At 39.4% G+C, this 16,637-nt stretch overlaps 1 protein-coding gene and 1 long non-coding RNA gene across 3 annotated transcripts; one reads left to right on the top strand and one right to left on the bottom strand.

Annotated features, from left to right (window-relative positions):
• Positions 1–978: 978 nt before the first annotated feature.
• On the top strand, positions 979–12,713 carry LOC128873881 (uncharacterized). Of its 2 annotated transcripts, none has more exons than XM_054117853.1 (11): positions 979–1,115; positions 2,300–2,450; positions 2,521–2,679; positions 3,316–3,728; positions 3,966–4,443; positions 4,580–4,920; positions 5,367–5,575; positions 5,662–5,947; positions 6,199–6,338; positions 6,994–7,143; positions 8,411–12,713. In XM_054117853.1, the coding sequence occupies exons 2-11, from the start codon at positions 2,328–2,330 to the stop codon at positions 11,731–11,733; spliced, it is 5,622 nt and encodes a 1,873-aa protein (XP_053973828.1). In that variant the 5' UTR covers positions 979–1,115; positions 2,300–2,327; the 3' UTR covers positions 11,734–12,713. The 2 variants fall into 2 exon arrangements, with proteins under 2 accessions (XP_053973828.1, XP_053973826.1); XM_054117851.1 differs by having other exon boundaries at positions 6,961–7,143.
• LOC128873885 (uncharacterized) lies at positions 3,337–13,940 on the bottom strand. Its single transcript, XR_008456511.1, has 7 exons — positions 13,802–13,940; positions 13,655–13,721; positions 7,032–7,178; positions 6,184–6,314; positions 5,668–5,811; positions 4,643–4,861; positions 3,337–3,478 (listed from the first exon to the last, which is right to left on the bottom strand). It is a non-coding gene; the product is annotated as an uncharacterized LOC128873885 (long non-coding RNA).
• Between the last annotated feature and the right edge of the window lie 2,697 nt (positions 13,941–16,637).

The following is a 16,637-nucleotide window of genomic DNA, read 5'->3' as shown; positions in this document are numbered from 1 at the left end:
TAGTGGCGCTACCTATAACAATCATTGCATAGTATAACGTTATAGTTGGTTATAGTCAGAATTACTTCTTGATTACGATATTCCTTCTGACACGATTCGCGTTTAGTTAAAATTGTATATAATTCTTCTTCTGTTGTATTCGATTGTTTAAGAGACCAAATAATTAACACATCAATTTCAGACGCCATCCAAAGAATGCTAGTTGGATACGAAGTAAAATAAGTAAATACAGGCAACTGTCTGTTTCAATAAATGTAATAGAATGTGTTAGTTTAGGATTGCTAAAAGATTATCGATGTATCAAGGAGAAGAAGAAGGTATTTTTATAATAAAATTGTTTTATCGAACGATTGATGAATTATTATACTTCTTATTTGTAACCACTATTCTTAAATATAGAATTTTGTAAACGATACATTATTTTTAGGATTGTAAGTAACTACAATAGCTCGTAATATGTAAAAGAAGATAGCCATTTCAATTCTGTCGTAATTCGAACAGACGGCGCCATTAGTTGACCAATGCAAGATGGCTGAATGTTATCGTACAAGTTATTTTCCCTCTCAATTTAGGTTTAGCCATAATAATACTTCCTGTGTAATTCCTTCGATCATTATTAACGAGGTCACTGACTGAATACATAAAAAGAAAATTCCTTCCCTTTCCTTAAATAGGTAACACGATTCTTAGGTCGATTATGCCATCTAGATGGATTGACGATTTCATGAGTACCAAGGGTTCGTGTTCGCTTTTCTCTTGCTCTCCCCACCTTTCCCACCATTTCCTTATCTGAATCAGCTGATTATTGTTTTCGTATTTTCAACGAAACAGACCGTTGCTGAAGTTATGATACGCGATACGTTTTAACGGGCGACGTTTTCCAATTTTCTCGTCGGCGCGTCGTAACGGGCAACGAACCCGACGTGTCTTGTTGCGATCAAACAACTGTACCAACGCGCTTCGTATTTCGAACAAAAAGATTGACGTTTCGCGGGCGGGGTGACATCACTATCGTTTTCTGGTTGTGTTGTGTCAGTCACTCGCAGAATGACGCAGTAGAAGGTCGTTTCAGAGATGGCGAGCTTCCCAGTATGAAAATACAGTTTTATGGCGAGGTAAATCGAAGATTCTGTTTTCCATTAAATTCGAAAACGATCGAGACGTAGACATCTTTTCGTAAGACAAGTGAATAACGACGTCGTAGTGAAACGATTGTTTTGTTGTGACTGAACTACCTTCTACCCCTTTGTTCGACGAAATGTCAGGGTCGCCCTTCTAACGCCAGACTATGAATTCTTTCTTCTGCAATCGGACATTATTTCTTCAACCTTTTTTTTTAGGGGGGAAGCGATAAGCATTCAGACATTCACTGCGTCGTTGTTTTGACATTTACGTTTGCCTTTTATAAATTGTCCCTGAGCGTACACGACGAACAGCTGTACTAGATTGTGTAATATTCTTTAACAGGCAAAATAGATTCTCCCACTACTTCCCTGTTACTCATTTATTCATTATCCGTGTACAGATAACGTTTTGTACGTTTCCGAGCACGAAGAGTGATGCTTTGCAGCAGCTCTGCCTTATGTTAATTAGCAATCTCCGTATTCGTATTATTTTTTTTCTTCATTATGCACGATATTGCTATTAATAAGGATATGTATCCTTCTTATGTTTAATCTGAATATAATTGAATAAATCTTAAAAGCGTAACAACTATGGATCCTCTTATGTATCATGTTTACAAACATTTTTTTAGTTAATGATTTAAAAAATTTGTTTGGCCTTTGCTAAATTATTGTTTAATTTGTATCATATGTATTGCTGTTAATATTTGTGCCTTAATGTCTATTGTATATACAAAATTTAAATTAAGTCTTGTTTAGAAAAATAAATATAATTAGTATAAAATTATATTAGTAACACTGTAATCGAATTGATAATAGTGATTTATTAATAGTAAAAATATTTATTCACTGTATTGTGTAATATAAAATAATGCATTATTTGCTTAAAATTATTCATTAATGGAGTTATAAAAACAAAGCTTACCAATTTTTCAAAGCAATGAAGGGTAATGATATTAATTATTTAATTGATATGCAAAATAAATATAACTATATCTTATAATATATTTTTTACACATTTATGTTACATAGATGACTTTCCTTTATTATATTGAAATTATAATCATGAGTTATACTCTTTAATGATACATTACTTATAATAAATGTAAGATAATCTTATTTGACAAAGTGATTCTACTTGATATAGATTTGTAAGATATAATATTTATTTGTAGGTAAAAACATTCAGTTTGGGAAGAAAAAATGTCTGCAGACTCTCCAAGGCGTGGTGTGCATAAAGGAGCTCAAGTTGTATCACCGCAACCAATAGTCGATCGAACGATCATAGATAGTGTTGCAGGAATTATTAATGATATTGTCCCACAGGTTGGTACTCGAAGGTATCATTTTTTCCATAATTTTTTATGAAGATATATATTATCTTGTTTATGTATAGGCTTACACTGGCACACCAAATTCAGATAACACAGAGTCTATATCATGGGCACGGTTTGAGTATGCAGACATAAATGACCCTGCTTTGTACCCAGACTACAATGAAGGCTCTAATACACCACCTCTATTATTGGTGCTTGGTTATGCAACTGGAGTTCAGGTTTGCTTTTTTCATTTTTGATGCTTTTATAAGCAGTTATATTAATTGTTCAATAAAGGGTTACTTCGCATATTAATAAAATACTGCACAAATAGTTTTACAGAGACAATTTAATTCAATTTTTTAATTATATTAAAAACTAATCATAAAGGATTTTCATAGACTTATATGATTTCTAATTATAGAACATTGTTTTCGTAATAGCACGCATTTTAAAGCTATATCTCTCTTTATGTATAAATAAATCTTATTTTATCAAGGAGGAGCAGTATGTAACCAAACTCATTCGTTATTAACCCTTTGCCCTACAACCACGAGTGAGACTCGTGGTAAGGAATTTGGTTCATAAACAATAACGTGTCCGACTCATGGTACTTCGTTCGAATTTCCTACCTTTCTGGTTAATATGGCCCGAGGAATCGGGAGATAGCGTGTAGGTCAAGGGGTTAAAATAAGGGGACATATACAGCTAGTAAAGATAATAACACGATACTTAGAATTGGTTGTTTAATGAAGTATATACATATATTCCAAGTTGAAGTTTTAGTACTGTACTATACATCTCATTTATTACAATTTGCATGCTTAAACAGGATTGTAATGAAACTGACATGTAATCAATTTTATTAAATACAGGTATGGTTGATAGCAGCAACAGGAGAAGCAACAGAAGTGTTATCATGGCGTCAAGGAGTGGTCCGCACTCTGAGAATTCTACCAAATCCAAAGACTGACGATGAACATGTCGATCTGTTTGACTTGAAACGGCCAATGGTAGCAGTATGTGATTCAGCTGGACCTGGACCACAATTTTGCAACATTAGTTTCATTTCGCTAAAAACTGGGGAACAAGCTAAAAGCATAAAATTTAAAAATCCTGTTTGTGACATTTTGGCAAATAAGCGATCAATAGTAGTAACGTTTTTAGAAAAAATTGCAGTGTTTGATGCTCGAACATTGGAAGATGTGTTAACAGTCACCACATGCTATGCCAGCCCTGGCCCAAATCCAAATCCTGTTGCATTAGGGATGAGATGGCTTGCTTACAGGTGACGATCTTAACTTTTTGTAAAATGATGAATTCTAGAATATTAAACTACGTAGCGGACCGATAGCCGTGTCAAGCTGTTTACAAATTTTTTGATATCCAAAACTGTACATGCAATTTATCACACAAATAACAGACTATGCCTACTTGATTAATTGTACAGCCACAACACGGTCATCGAAATGTGAAACGATATTCTACAATTTTGCTATAATAAAAGATTTTATATTGTTTCCAGCGAAAAAAAATTATTACCAGCGAAAAGAAGCAGCGGGGGCTGCGAGGGGGAAGGAGTTCAAAGTTATACAGCGGCTGTTCTTTACGCTGCAAAATCTTTAGGAAAAGGTTTGCGTGGCTTAGGAGAGACCGTTGCATCGAGTTTAACCGGAAATTCGGTGTCGCCGGTAGTTATCAATAATACGGGCAGTGATGTGACCCAACCAGGCGTGATTACGATATTAGATCTCCAAGCAGCAAAAGAGGAGAAAGAATTAGATGATGCAAATATAGAGACTGTAATTGCTCATTTTACTGCCCATAGTGATGCAATCGTTGCCATGACTTTTGATTTAAGCGGTGCGTTGCTACTGACCGCTGACAAACGGGGGCATGATTTTCATGTATTTAGAATTCAGCCGCATCCAGGGGGTCCTGCTTTGGCAGCAGTACATCATTTGTATATTTTACATCGCGGAGATACCACTGCTAAAGTGCAGGTATTTATTTTTAATTTTTAATTGAATGAATGGTAAATATTACTTGTTATGAAAAACCAATTATCATGAAGCATTTAAATAAGTATTGTTTTCATTAATCTAAGGACGTATTTTTTACGCTTCTTTGTCATGACAGGACATGGTATTTTCGAGCGATACACGTTGGGCAGCAATTTCAACTGTACGGGGTACCACTCACGTGTTTCCGGTCGCACCATACGGTGGGCCGGTAGGAGTGCGAACTCATTCCACACCTCATGTTGTAAATAGACTTTCAAGATTTCATAGAAGCGCAGGTTTAATGGATGATGGCACCAGATCCCATTCTCCTGTTTCTCATACAGAGTTGCCTTTGTCAATATATCCGTATTCTAATCCAAGACTTCCTCCGTATCCTCATCCAACTGTTCTACACCCGCTAGCACAGATACGACAACCATCTTCGTTAAATCACGTAAACAATCAAGCTCAACAAAGGTAATTAATTATATAATATTTTTTAGTATAATTTTATTCGCCTATGGTAAACAAATTCCTTTGATAATAATGACATTACGAAATATAAATCGCTTTTATATTTTTATAAAATATGGAAAAGACATTCTGTATATTCTGCATATGTGTCAAAGCTGTATGTTTAATTGTTCTGCGATAATTATTATATTTCTGTTTTTCTTCTTTATTCAATGTTTAATATTTTCAATTGTGAGATTGAATTTATTCCTAGGAAATAGGAATTAAGAAACCGAGAATATTACATTTTATTTTACATTCTTCCTAAGTTTCACAATATTATTATTATGGTAGTCATTTTTTTTTTTAAGAAATGGGTTGACATTACATTCAAAAACGTTAGCAAGTCAACTATTATCTTAATTATTCCATTTTCTAAATTTAAACCTTCGTTTTTTACTGTCGTATAGTAGGCCGCAGCAGAGACAACGATTGCACTCCGACGATAGCGGAATCTTATCATTAAAAATATGTGCTTGCTTTGCACCCCCAAGAGCTTGGATGTATGCACAAAGAGAATCTACTGCCAAAGTTATGAAGAGGGCAGTCGATTCTTTGTTTATCATGGCGTGTCACGGAAACATGATACAATACGATTTAGAACCGAAACCAGCTGCAGGTGAATAAGATGTTTATTTGAAAAAGGACACGGAAAATCTGCACGTTAGTATTCGTCAAGTTCTACTAGCGACTAATAAATTGCAGGCATACCAAAAGAGAAAGTGTGCGACGATACGACGATAGAACTCGAAGTTGAAGCCAAAGGCCAATGGCCTCTCTTAAGATGCCCGAATTCTTTAGAGATTCTGCCTCCTTTGTCAACATCTAGCCCTTTGCTGAGCGTTGTTACTGTACCTAAAGACAGTCAAGACGTCGATGTAGCAGAGGATCGTTGGCTAAGTCAAGTAGAAATTGTAACACACGCTGGTCCACATAGGAGGCTTTGGATGGGACCTCAATTTGTTTTCAAAACGTACAATGCAACTAGCGGGTTAGTTTTTATAAAAGGTTTAAATGCTATACCGAAGAGCTGGAGAAAATGCTTCTAGATAAAATTCAGATTTAGTGACCAATATTTGTAAGATCTTTTCAGATCCTAGTTTTCGTGTGAAACAAAACAAAACCTGTTGAGCATCTGGACTCATATCCTGAATATTATTTAGCAGCATTCTTTATAGCCCTTGGCAGCATGTGAAATTACTCTATTATATTTCTATATTAACGAACGTTTATTAACGGTAGAGCTCCTGTGAATCTCGTTGAAGCTGAGGCTGTTGAAATCGGGGTAACCGGTGTGTCTCGTCCCGCGAGATCAAATCCTGTCAATATGCCACGTGCTGCATCTAGGTCGTTGGTACCTGTGGTTATCGATGGATCAGGAAGTAAGTTTATAAACTATTTTTTCTGATTAAATTGTAAAGTTCTTATTTTTTTCGAATTCATGTTTAGATTAAAACAATTTCGTATCGCAATTCGATATTCCAAATTATCTAGTGAACAATATAATTAGGTCACCTTAATTATTTTTAATACTGTTGACTCAATTTATATTTAATGACTTAATGTTCAAGGTCATTCAAGATCATTCAAGGTCGTAGTGTATCTCCTTAGTAGCTAGATATATCAAACAATATTAGTTTTAAGATAGGTTAACCTTAATACTTTCACTTTGAGAATTTATTACTCTATCAAATCCTACCATAAACAAATAGTCATTCTATTAAAGAAAAAAAAGACAAAATTGACTTTGATAACTTGTAAAGAAATCGACTTACAGTAAATGTACTATGATTAGCTTGCAGACCACTTTGAATCAAAATATCAAGAAAATATAGTAAGCAATTAAAGTGATCATGTTATATTGTTCATTCTGTATACCGAAGAGAACTTAAAACTAGAGTCTAAACGTTTATAATTTCCCCACCTATGTAATATATATTATACCTGTACAGACTTGCTAAGTTTTCTATTTTTCTAAAATGTTTGTCAAAACGATTGTTTCAGATAATGTACTGATACTCTCGACCTATTTTCCAGGCAGCTACGAGCAGTCGCCAAGGTTCATGGAAGCTTACGGTGATTCCTTAGATAGCGAAAATACGGGTGTTGGTAACGGCGAGAACCAATTGAGAGAAGACCTCGCCGAAGCAATGCTGGAGACCTCCATTGCGCCGCACCGTGCCCCAGGTAAGTAATAGTTCGATGAAACGTGTGGTGCTTTGCTTTGAAACAGAAAATTTGTGAACATCCTGACATATCCCGTTTGTCGATATTTCGTAACGTTCTTACACGTTTAGGGTAATTGACAGTGATAAAGAAAACTTTACAATCGGACCGATTAAGACGCTTACTTTTGAATACCCGAGTCGCGTGGCTTTAATATATTCTCGAGTTAACAATTCTTACAAACGAAGAATCTTCCTGCTGAATGCAGTAAAGTTCGAAAGACAATGGAAACGAAAGTAATTTTACCATGAGTGATTTATCAAAGTTATTTTTCTTTCCATCGACTACCCAGTACCGTGTACATTTTCAAGAAAGCAACATACGATTAATTCCGCGGGAGGTGCTGAACGTAAATTTTACGTCGTGTTTGTATGTCTTGCTGGTGAAATATGGCGACTTTCAGATGTGATTCCTTATCTAGTCGAACTCGTTAGGATAACTTTCGCGAGCACGCGTGCAGCCACGAGTACGGTGCTTCTGCTTTCTGCATTTGGTGACGGATGATTGTTAGTTTGTAAGTTTGCGTGGATACAGAACTGGCCATAGGCAGGTATCTCCGTTCCCCCCCTAGCCCGCCCTTAATGATATTCTAATTACTAACAGCGATGTACTATTTGTCAACATCTACCCTTCGAGTCGAGGTAAACAACTGAAAGGCTGCGGACAGTCTACTAACCCTCCCCCTCGTAAGACTATTTTCTGTTCTCTCTGAGTTTCGACGGGCAATCGAGCGGTCGTATTTGTTCATTTCTCGATGTACACCGGGCCACAGTGATTCTTCTCGTCCAAAGAGAAGATCGTCGGCTCCTGCACCCATCGACACGTCGTTCAGTAAATTAAGACCTTTCGATTGGTGCTGGAGTCGACGGCCATCCCTTTGGACGGCAAGAATCGCTACGGCCGACCGTACCGTTTACGCAGGCCCTGAAACGATTGCGATGAAATTTGTGTCTTTGTGGTGTGCAGTGTGAAAACTTGATCGACAATCAGTTTTAGAGGTCGCTGTAATGTTACTTTTTTCACGTATCTTGACCTTCCGACTCCACGTACTCTCATGATACACAGCGCCGAATTCTGAATGATCCTTTGCGCAAAGATCTATCGTATCATTTCACACCTCAAGCGAGCAAGCTATTTCGCAAAGACAAAATAAAAAAAAAAGAACACACAAAGAGAGGGAGACTGTAACTCGATATTGATACCTGCCAATGGCTTTTTCTGTTAATAGGGAGGCGATCGGTATTTGAGAGGGTGGGTCAACCGGTAACTAAAGTCGTCAACCCTCTGGGCACCGTGATTACCGTGTCCGCCGACGAGGAAGACGCTAACTCCAGTCTGGAGTTCGATTCCGCGGAGGAGTGCCACGTGCCGGAACCACCTAGAAGTGTGTGCGCCGAGGAAGGCCCTGCGTCGCTCGGCGATTTCGAGCCGGAGAGCCAAACGCTCCGCGACCTCACCGAGATCTGCGCGGAAATGCGTTCAGCCAGTGAGCCCGCGATCGACAGCGTTCCCGACGAAGATATCTGCGAGGTGAAAGAAAAAAAACTGCTCTGCGTGGAGATCGCCCCGCTCGCCAATCCCGGGAGCTGTTCCATCGACTTCGAGAAGGAGGAAGCGTTTCGAGACATGCCCACCAGTCTGAGTCTCTGCGTCGAACAGGGGGAGATACCCAGCAGCCCGATGACCCAGGCCAAAGAGACCACCTGGGGAAAGAGATTCGACAGAAAGGAGGAAAAGTCAACTCACGAGAGAACCGTGCCCGAGGCGCAGTACGTCGTTAACTGTAGCGACGACAGCGTCGTCCTGGTAGAGAACAAATCGGCTCAAGGTCGAAGAAACGCCCCCGCGCACTGCAAGAAAGCTCCCGAGCTAGAGAGACCGAAGAAATTGAGTAGAAACGCGCCTGCCGCCAGCTCTGGGAAGCGAGAGTTCAAAGCTCCGATGAAGAAGTACATATTAAAGGAACACGAGGACAGCATCGTGGTCGAGGACACTCGCGAAGAGTTCAAGAACAGTTGCAAGAGAAAGGTATGCGAGAAGACTATACTCGAGGAATCGAAGAGCAAGAGCAGCGAGAGCAAAGTTGAATCTTCAAAGGAGACGGGAAAGTCCAAGAGCAAATCGAAGTCTTCCGCGACTCAGGATAGCAAAGAAGCGAAGGTAACGGTTGAGAAGGAGAGTAAATACTCTGGGAATATACCCGAGCCAATCGTCGAATTGGGATACGTAGCCGAAGATACGGATAAAGCGGAGGAATCGAAGTCCGAGGATATCGACAAGTACAAATCCCCACCGTCGGAGTCAACGGACGATTTCAGCTCCAGCGAGTATCACATAGTCGAGACTCCGTGCTGCAGCAAAGAAGGTACGTTGGTTCAGTCTGACGAGGATATCGAGCATATCCAGAGATCCGAGATTACTCAATTGCAGCAGGCTGAGTGCATCGACGGCGAAAAGTGTGCGGAGTCCCCTGTTATGCAACGGAAGAACAGCAAGAACACTATATCTGACGACGATCTGGAGTACATACACAGTTCCGAGCTTGTAGAAACGCCCGACAAGAAGAGCAAAGAGGATCTGCAGCTCGAGGCTGAGAAAAGCGACTACGACTCGTCCGCCAGCAAACGTACGCTCTCTGACGACGACATAGAACACGTGCAGCACTCCGATGTCTGTCCTGTGGCGTCTGAAGTGGTTAAAGACGATTGTGAGAAAGTCATGAAGAAGTCCCAGGAGACTCCCGTGGAACAGAAGCCGAAGAGCGTTAAGAAAACAAAGGACATCGTGGTGATCGAAAGTGACTCGTCCGCAGCCGACGTGACAGTGATCATCAAGGAGAGTTGGAGGTCTAAAAGCGTGGAAAAGAAAGATGATCTGGAAGAGTGTACTAAAGACACAGGGATCGGCGAATCTCTTAGTCCCCTGAAGAAGATCAAGTCCCGTCAAGCCAAGACATCGCCCTCCAACGTTCCACCGAAACGTTCCCAAGCTGGTATCGAGATCATCGACATCGACGCGATGCAGAAGGCAGAGATGGAGGTACTGACCGACGCAGTGTCGGCTCCAGAGTGTAAAATCCTGTCTGGACCAGAGGTCAGCGTGACTCGACCCAAGAAATCTCGGAAGAATAAAAAATCCAACACCGAGAGCAACCCTCAGTTCGAGGTTTCGACCGAACCGAGGGCTGTAGAAGAAACTGCGAAGGAGTCGAGCTCCCAGAAGCCAGCCGAGTTCTCCTGGAGCGCCATCGTCAAGAAGAAGAGTATCTCCGTGGAACGAGAGATACCCAAGGAAGACGATAAACTCGTCGAGGTGGAGGATACACCCGAATCCGTAGAAACTGCAAAATGGAATCCTGCAAAGAAGCCAGACTTAGGAAAGAAGAAGCTACAAGAAACTTGGTCGAAGAAGAGCTCGGAAGTGAAGAGTTCGCAGGTGGTCGACAAGCTTCGAGAGGCCGTCACCGAGTTGGACTCTGGAGAGCCTGTCGTCGAGCCAGTTGAGATATCTTGGAGCTCCATCGTGAGGAAGAACTCGATGGAGGAGAAAAAGGACGGCGTTGAAGCAAATCCGGAAGAACAGAGCGTCGAAGGTAAGAAAACTCGTCGAAAGCACGAGTCTTCGTTTCGGTCCTCGGCCATGATCGACAAGCTCCGCGAGGCCGTCACCGAATTGGACTCTGGAGAGCCTCCAGCTCCTACAGCTGACATTTCTTGGAGTTCTATAGTGAGGAAGAAGAACCCTGTGGACCAGGAGACGAAGAAGGAGCCCGATTTCGAGCCCATCACGGAGGAATTGGACACTCTTCCCGAAGTAAAGAACACCGAAAATCTCGAGACTTCTTCATTTAGATCAACAATGATCGACGAAATGGTAGACCAATCCGAACTCCCCGCGAAGGAGACGTTTGTTATCGAGCCCATTCTCACGGAACCTCCGATTTCCACGGTAACCGTCTCCGAAGAAACGCTAGTTCCTGGAGAAACGGAGGTGGAAGTGGAACGTAGTTCCTGGAGTTCCATAGTCAAGAAAAGAGCTGCTTCGTTGGAGCCCGAGGTGCAAAAGGAATCGCAGGCCGAAGCCAGCGAGAAGGTGGATGTAAGCGAGTCCGAGATGAGATCTTTTGGGAGCAAACTCTTGGACAGTTTGGAAGGTAAACCGTCAGGGAGCCGTCTTTTCAACATTTTCGTCACGCAAGTTAAGAGATTCGAGAAGCCTTCGAAGCTCGAGGGATCTAGCGACGAGAGGGAGTACGATTTCGATGGCTCGTCAAAGGTGGAACCGCTCCCCGTGGATCTAGCGTTCTTGAAAGAGGACTCGTCCGAGCCCGAACGAGATCCCGAGAAGAGAAGCGATTCCGAGCAGGAGGTCGTGCCCGAACGTTCGAGCTCCTCCGACGAGCTGAACGCCAACGTGGTGTTCGCGAACGTGGAGGGAGATTATACAGGCCGAGAGGTGGTCGAAAGGAGCCCCGCCAATGGCGCGACCACCTCGGTCTGCTCCACCTTCAAGAAAAGCAACAAATGGTCGAAGAAAAAAAAACGCAGATGAGTAGAGGATTGCATGGATGTGCCTGGGGCCAGCCTTGCCCTTTATATACTCCTGATGCAAGTCGCGGGAGCCGATTAGCGAGAGTGTTCGCCGAGAATTTTTAAATTCTCGTCCCTCTAGTCTGGTCGTTTTGAAAAATAAGATGCATCTTAGAAACATATGAACATTTTGGGGGGAATTGCTTGGCCCGAGTGTCTGAACGCGTCGGATTTGATATTTTTTGGTGGATCTTTCAAGTAGTATCATTTTTAATTTCTTGAGGGAGGAATTTTTAATTTTGGACTTTTTGCAGGAATTTGTTGTAGTATATTTTATTGAAAGTAACATCAATATGGAGTATATTGAGTATATTGTTTCAAGTTAATATTGTGTATTTTTAATTTTGAAAGGCATTGTGATCGTAAAGAAGGGTAATTTTTATATATTAATTATACTGTTTAGAAGATAAGACGTGTTCGTTTAAATATTACTTTTTTTTTGTGCCTGTAAAAATATGAATTTCCATACACATTCGCAGTCTAGTTATGAATGATTGAATATAAAGGCACAGAATTAATTACTTCGCCTGATGAAAGCAAATGTACACACACGTGTCGATATCTCTCAAGAGATTAAACCATAATTTTTATTGAACAGAGAATGGATCAGTAGTTATAGTTGCAGTTTATTCATTATTCGAAGTTTCTACTCGATGAGATAACAAACTTTTAGTTGAAAATTGGTGAAAATTATACGAAATTCGCCAGTTTTTCATCTCTTTTTCACAACACTGGAAATGAAGGAAGATTATTCCAATACAAAAAAAAGATTTCACGCGAGACGCTCGGTGAAAACTGTTCTAAGATAACAAGGGCAAGGCTGTACCGTCGGATGTGCGTCCGTTGACGTTCGATCGAATGCATAAAATGATTAAAAAGGAAAAAAATATTGTCACGTAGAACTTTTCGAAACGAAACTTCTATATAACAAAAACACAAAAACTCCGTCTGTGGTTCGAGGAATTTCATAGCGATTTCTGTTTCGACTGCCTTACATCGTCGAGTTAATCGAATCTACTGTTATCCGTGTGGTGCATACGAAAAGTGTTTTAGCTTTACCGGTATTACGCTCGACGAAACCGAACGAAAACGATTGATCATTCATAAAACGACACCCACAATTGACGAACGAGAACCTATTTGAGCTGACTTTCGTTTCCATTAGGATCGGCACGGTTGCGACCTGGGATGGGCAAAATGCTTTTTAAAAGTTCTCCAATTACGAATAAATTACTAATTTATGTTTTATTCGAATATGGAGATGTATATGTGTATATGTATATGTATGCAGTCAGTCTCATAAGTATTTGTATCTTCTATGTTTACTTAAATTAAATGATACTTTTGATAATAATCTAATTTACAAGAATTTTAATGAATAATCCAAATAAATGTTTCATTATACATATGTATTCATTATTATTATTATGAAACATTTATTTGGATAATAAGCAAAATTCATATAAATTGGATCGAACCTATCATTTAATTTAGACAAATTTCTTCAATAAATATGAGGGTAGACGAAACTTATGAGACTGATTGTATATGTATACATATATATACGTTTACATGTACTTTTATTCAACCAACACCATACTAATACCACACATACGACCTGAAGTAATCATAAATTTGTTATTCGTCTATGAAACCGAATAAAAGTATCTTTTAATAATTAAATATAGAATAGTATATTCAAGTTACGTCAGCATGAACTTGATCGCAGCAGAATACAATAATTCAGGTCGTTCCCCGAATACATACGATCCAGTATTTTAGACGTATAATAATAACAAACTATTTTGAAGATGTCCATCCCTGGTCGCGCAAGTACGGCACTGTTTCAATTTGCCCAAAAACAACGCCCTTAAAGTACAAACCGTCCGATCGAAGTCGTTCGCCTCTTTTGTGTGCCACCAAGACCGAAATGCTTTCCATGAAAGCCATCTGTAAAATTGAACGGGTTAGAAATTCATTCAAAGAATTCTCCGGTCGCTTCTGACGAAAAAGAAAACAGAAAAACTCACACTGTGTGTAACGAAACGGAATCTTCGTCAGCTGTTCTGAGTTCCCCGGGGCATTTTAGCGGATACGCAGTTGAAAGGAATATCGACGAATCGAGGTTTCTTAGTTCTATTCACCAGGAAGCGAGAAAAAAGACGTTGCTGGCCGAGAGTCGACTGGTATAGTTTTCGCAAAGCATAAGCATAACGTGTTTTTTCTTCATGGATATTCGAACTTGTTCTTAATTGTCGTTGATCGTGGAAACCCGGTCGCAGTAGGTTTCGTAGGTCTTTTTCTTATACCGAGGAAAACTCGTTTGGTAAGAATAATTAATTTAACACGGCGAACAAACATACAAATGGTGTATCCGAGATATTACACCGAAGAATTGCGTATTGCGTTGCGCTTTGGTGTGCCCGTTTGCACACCGCGAGGAGTATCACGAAATAGCGATTAAGTGTCTTACATGGGTAACCGTTTTAAATCCAAAGGATTTTAGTTTATTTGTGATACAAATCGGGTGAAAGAGGTGACAATTCACCGCGTATATATTTATCGTAAACCCTTCGATCGTATGAATTCGTAATGCATATGATAATTGGCCGTGTGTTATGTGACAATGACGCGCATAAAGAGCGTTTTCTTGCATTGTATGCGAGTAAGAAGTGGAAAATAGCGGGATCGGGGTGTATCGGAGTCGGAACGAAAGTTTTTGGTCGCTCAGGGCCACTCAGGGTCATCCCCACCACATCGCTTAGCTAACCCCCACTTTCGTCTTCTTTTTGACCTTTTCGCCATGGCGGCCCATTCGCCGGGCCAAAAGTGTACATATTGCGCGTAGACAGTGTCCAAAGTGAATCAAAGCGGTATTTAGTGATATTCAATTATATTATAGGCGTAAATGTAGACTCAGAACGTAAACAAAGTATTAACAAAGTAATAATTTTCCAGTGAAAGTCAAGCTCAAGTTCAAGCTCAAGTTCAAGTTCAAGTTCATTTATTTAAAAAGAGTAAGGGCTCACAATCTTTGGCTATTCCACTTGGTACAAATGTGTACATATTTATTATGTATGGTTTTTAACGAAGTAAATTAATGCATGTTCCGAAGCTTAGCCCAATTTGCAGTTGTTTAATTATTTATATTTTGTTTGAATAGTTTTTCATTTTGTTTTTATTTGATTTCAATGAAAGTCGAAATTGTAAGTCTAGTGCGAATGTACACAGTTTTGCAGCGACTATAGTCTCCCGTCGTGGCGGAAAGGTTAATCCTTTTTATAGTGTGACTAAGACAAAATAATTATCGAAGTACTCACTGAGGAAGCTTTGCAGGATTCGGTGCACAGTGTTTTCTAATGGCTATATCTAATAGCTCTGTTATATGAAATTAATTTGTTATTGTTCTACTATGAAAATCTTCAAGATTTACAAAAGAGGGAATATGAATAATTCCCTCTTAGTAAATATTTCATACATTAGGTCAGCCATCGGCCGATACAGTTATAACCCTCCTCTCTTCATCATACTCAAGATTTAATAGGCTGTACTTACATTTATCTATTCTTGGACAACGTCACTTTTTCGGGACTACATAGTTGTCCGAAATAAAACACGACGAAAATTCATATTGTCGAATAAATTCTTGAATAATCTCTTATAATTCAAATTCACAAAACTTGAATCGACTAAAATAGTATGATTCACAATCTGGGAGATGGCCTGGAGCGTCCAAGCTTTTGTTCCGTTCATGATACAACGAGATCTCGTTTCAGTGCACTCTAGATAATGTTTTAATTTTCTCACCTGGCCAGATACCTGTCTGTTCTGGGTTCAACTTGAAATTTTTAGCTAATTTAATACAGGATTTAGTTTCAATTCGCTCGGGAAAACGTTAAATGAATTTTATCCCTTCGGTACGACTATAGCGATCTTGGAGATCGCACACGGAACGTTCCGACTGCGATGCGTGTCAGATTTTTATGGCTCTAGACTACCGAGCCAAGCTTCGAGCTTACGGTTTTTCTTCGCTCAATGTGTTCAGAAATTCCAAATTTCCCCGATACGATTTCTTCCCGAGGTTAGCAACATTCTAGAAATTATAACTATAACTCTTCGCGTGCAAAGTAAATCGAGAGATATCCCAGATTTAAAGATAAGCCAAACGGAATAAATTTCTTCGTAGAAGTAAATCCCTTCACTGTCGTGAAGAATGTATTTAAATATTTGTTGGGTGAAACTCGATGAGAAAAACACGTGTCATAGTTATCGAATAATTAAACGCATTTCGAGTGGCAGTGTCTCGTATCTGACCGATAAATTGTTCAAAATATTCTCGTTAAGATACCAACATCTGAACTTCTTATCCATTTCTTTGGGAATCAGTTTTTAGTATACAAAAACATGTTCGGATACTTTTACGTGCATGATACGATATTCTTTCGTAGTAATAATTCATGACAAATTGATCGAGAGCTTAACAATAATATTTACACTCGAAGATCTTCAAAATCGTTTCATTGATGTGAGTATGAATTCGACGTATAAAATTTATTATTCATCTTCCACTTCTTTTATCGAGATAGGTCATACCTTTTTTTAGGTGTACCATACGTTACGTTACACTGTATAAATAATTGAATTCATTTTTGGTTTCAGCAATTTGTGAACTATTTAAAAAGATAGTCAAAGATGATTTATGACGGGTGATAGGTTTGCAGTTTCATTATCGGTGCGAATATCTAATAATTTAGTAATTCATGGAACATATTGTGACGCATAGTTATTCGTCTAATTTTTCGGATACGTTGCTTTTATTAACAAAGATCTCTAAAGATGAAATCTAGGTCAGTGTTTCTCAAACAG

This window comes from Hylaeus volcanicus, chromosome 3, assembly GCF_026283585.1.
Source record: "Hylaeus volcanicus isolate JK05 chromosome 3, UHH_iyHylVolc1.0_haploid, whole genome shotgun sequence".
In the NCBI taxonomy this organism is placed as follows: Eukaryota; Metazoa; Arthropoda; class Insecta; order Hymenoptera; family Colletidae; genus Hylaeus; species Hylaeus volcanicus.
The sequence above is the reverse complement of the archived record's forward strand: the minus strand, read 5'-3'. Positions and strand labels throughout refer to the sequence as shown.

Bases quoted from the DNA above. Each gene is read 5' to 3' on its own strand.
- LOC128873881 (XM_054117851.1), top strand. From the start codon at position 2,328: ATGTCTGCAGACTCTCCAAGGCGTGGTGTGCATAAAGGAGCTCAAGTT. The intron at 2,680-3,315 runs GTTTGCTTTTTT...TATTAAATACAG, and splicing joins GTTATGCAACTGGAGTTCAG to GTATGGTTGATAGCAGCAAC. The intron at 6,339-6,960 runs GTAAGTTTATAA...CGATTGTTTCAG, and splicing joins GGTTATCGATGGATCAGGAA to ATAATGTACTGATACTCTCG.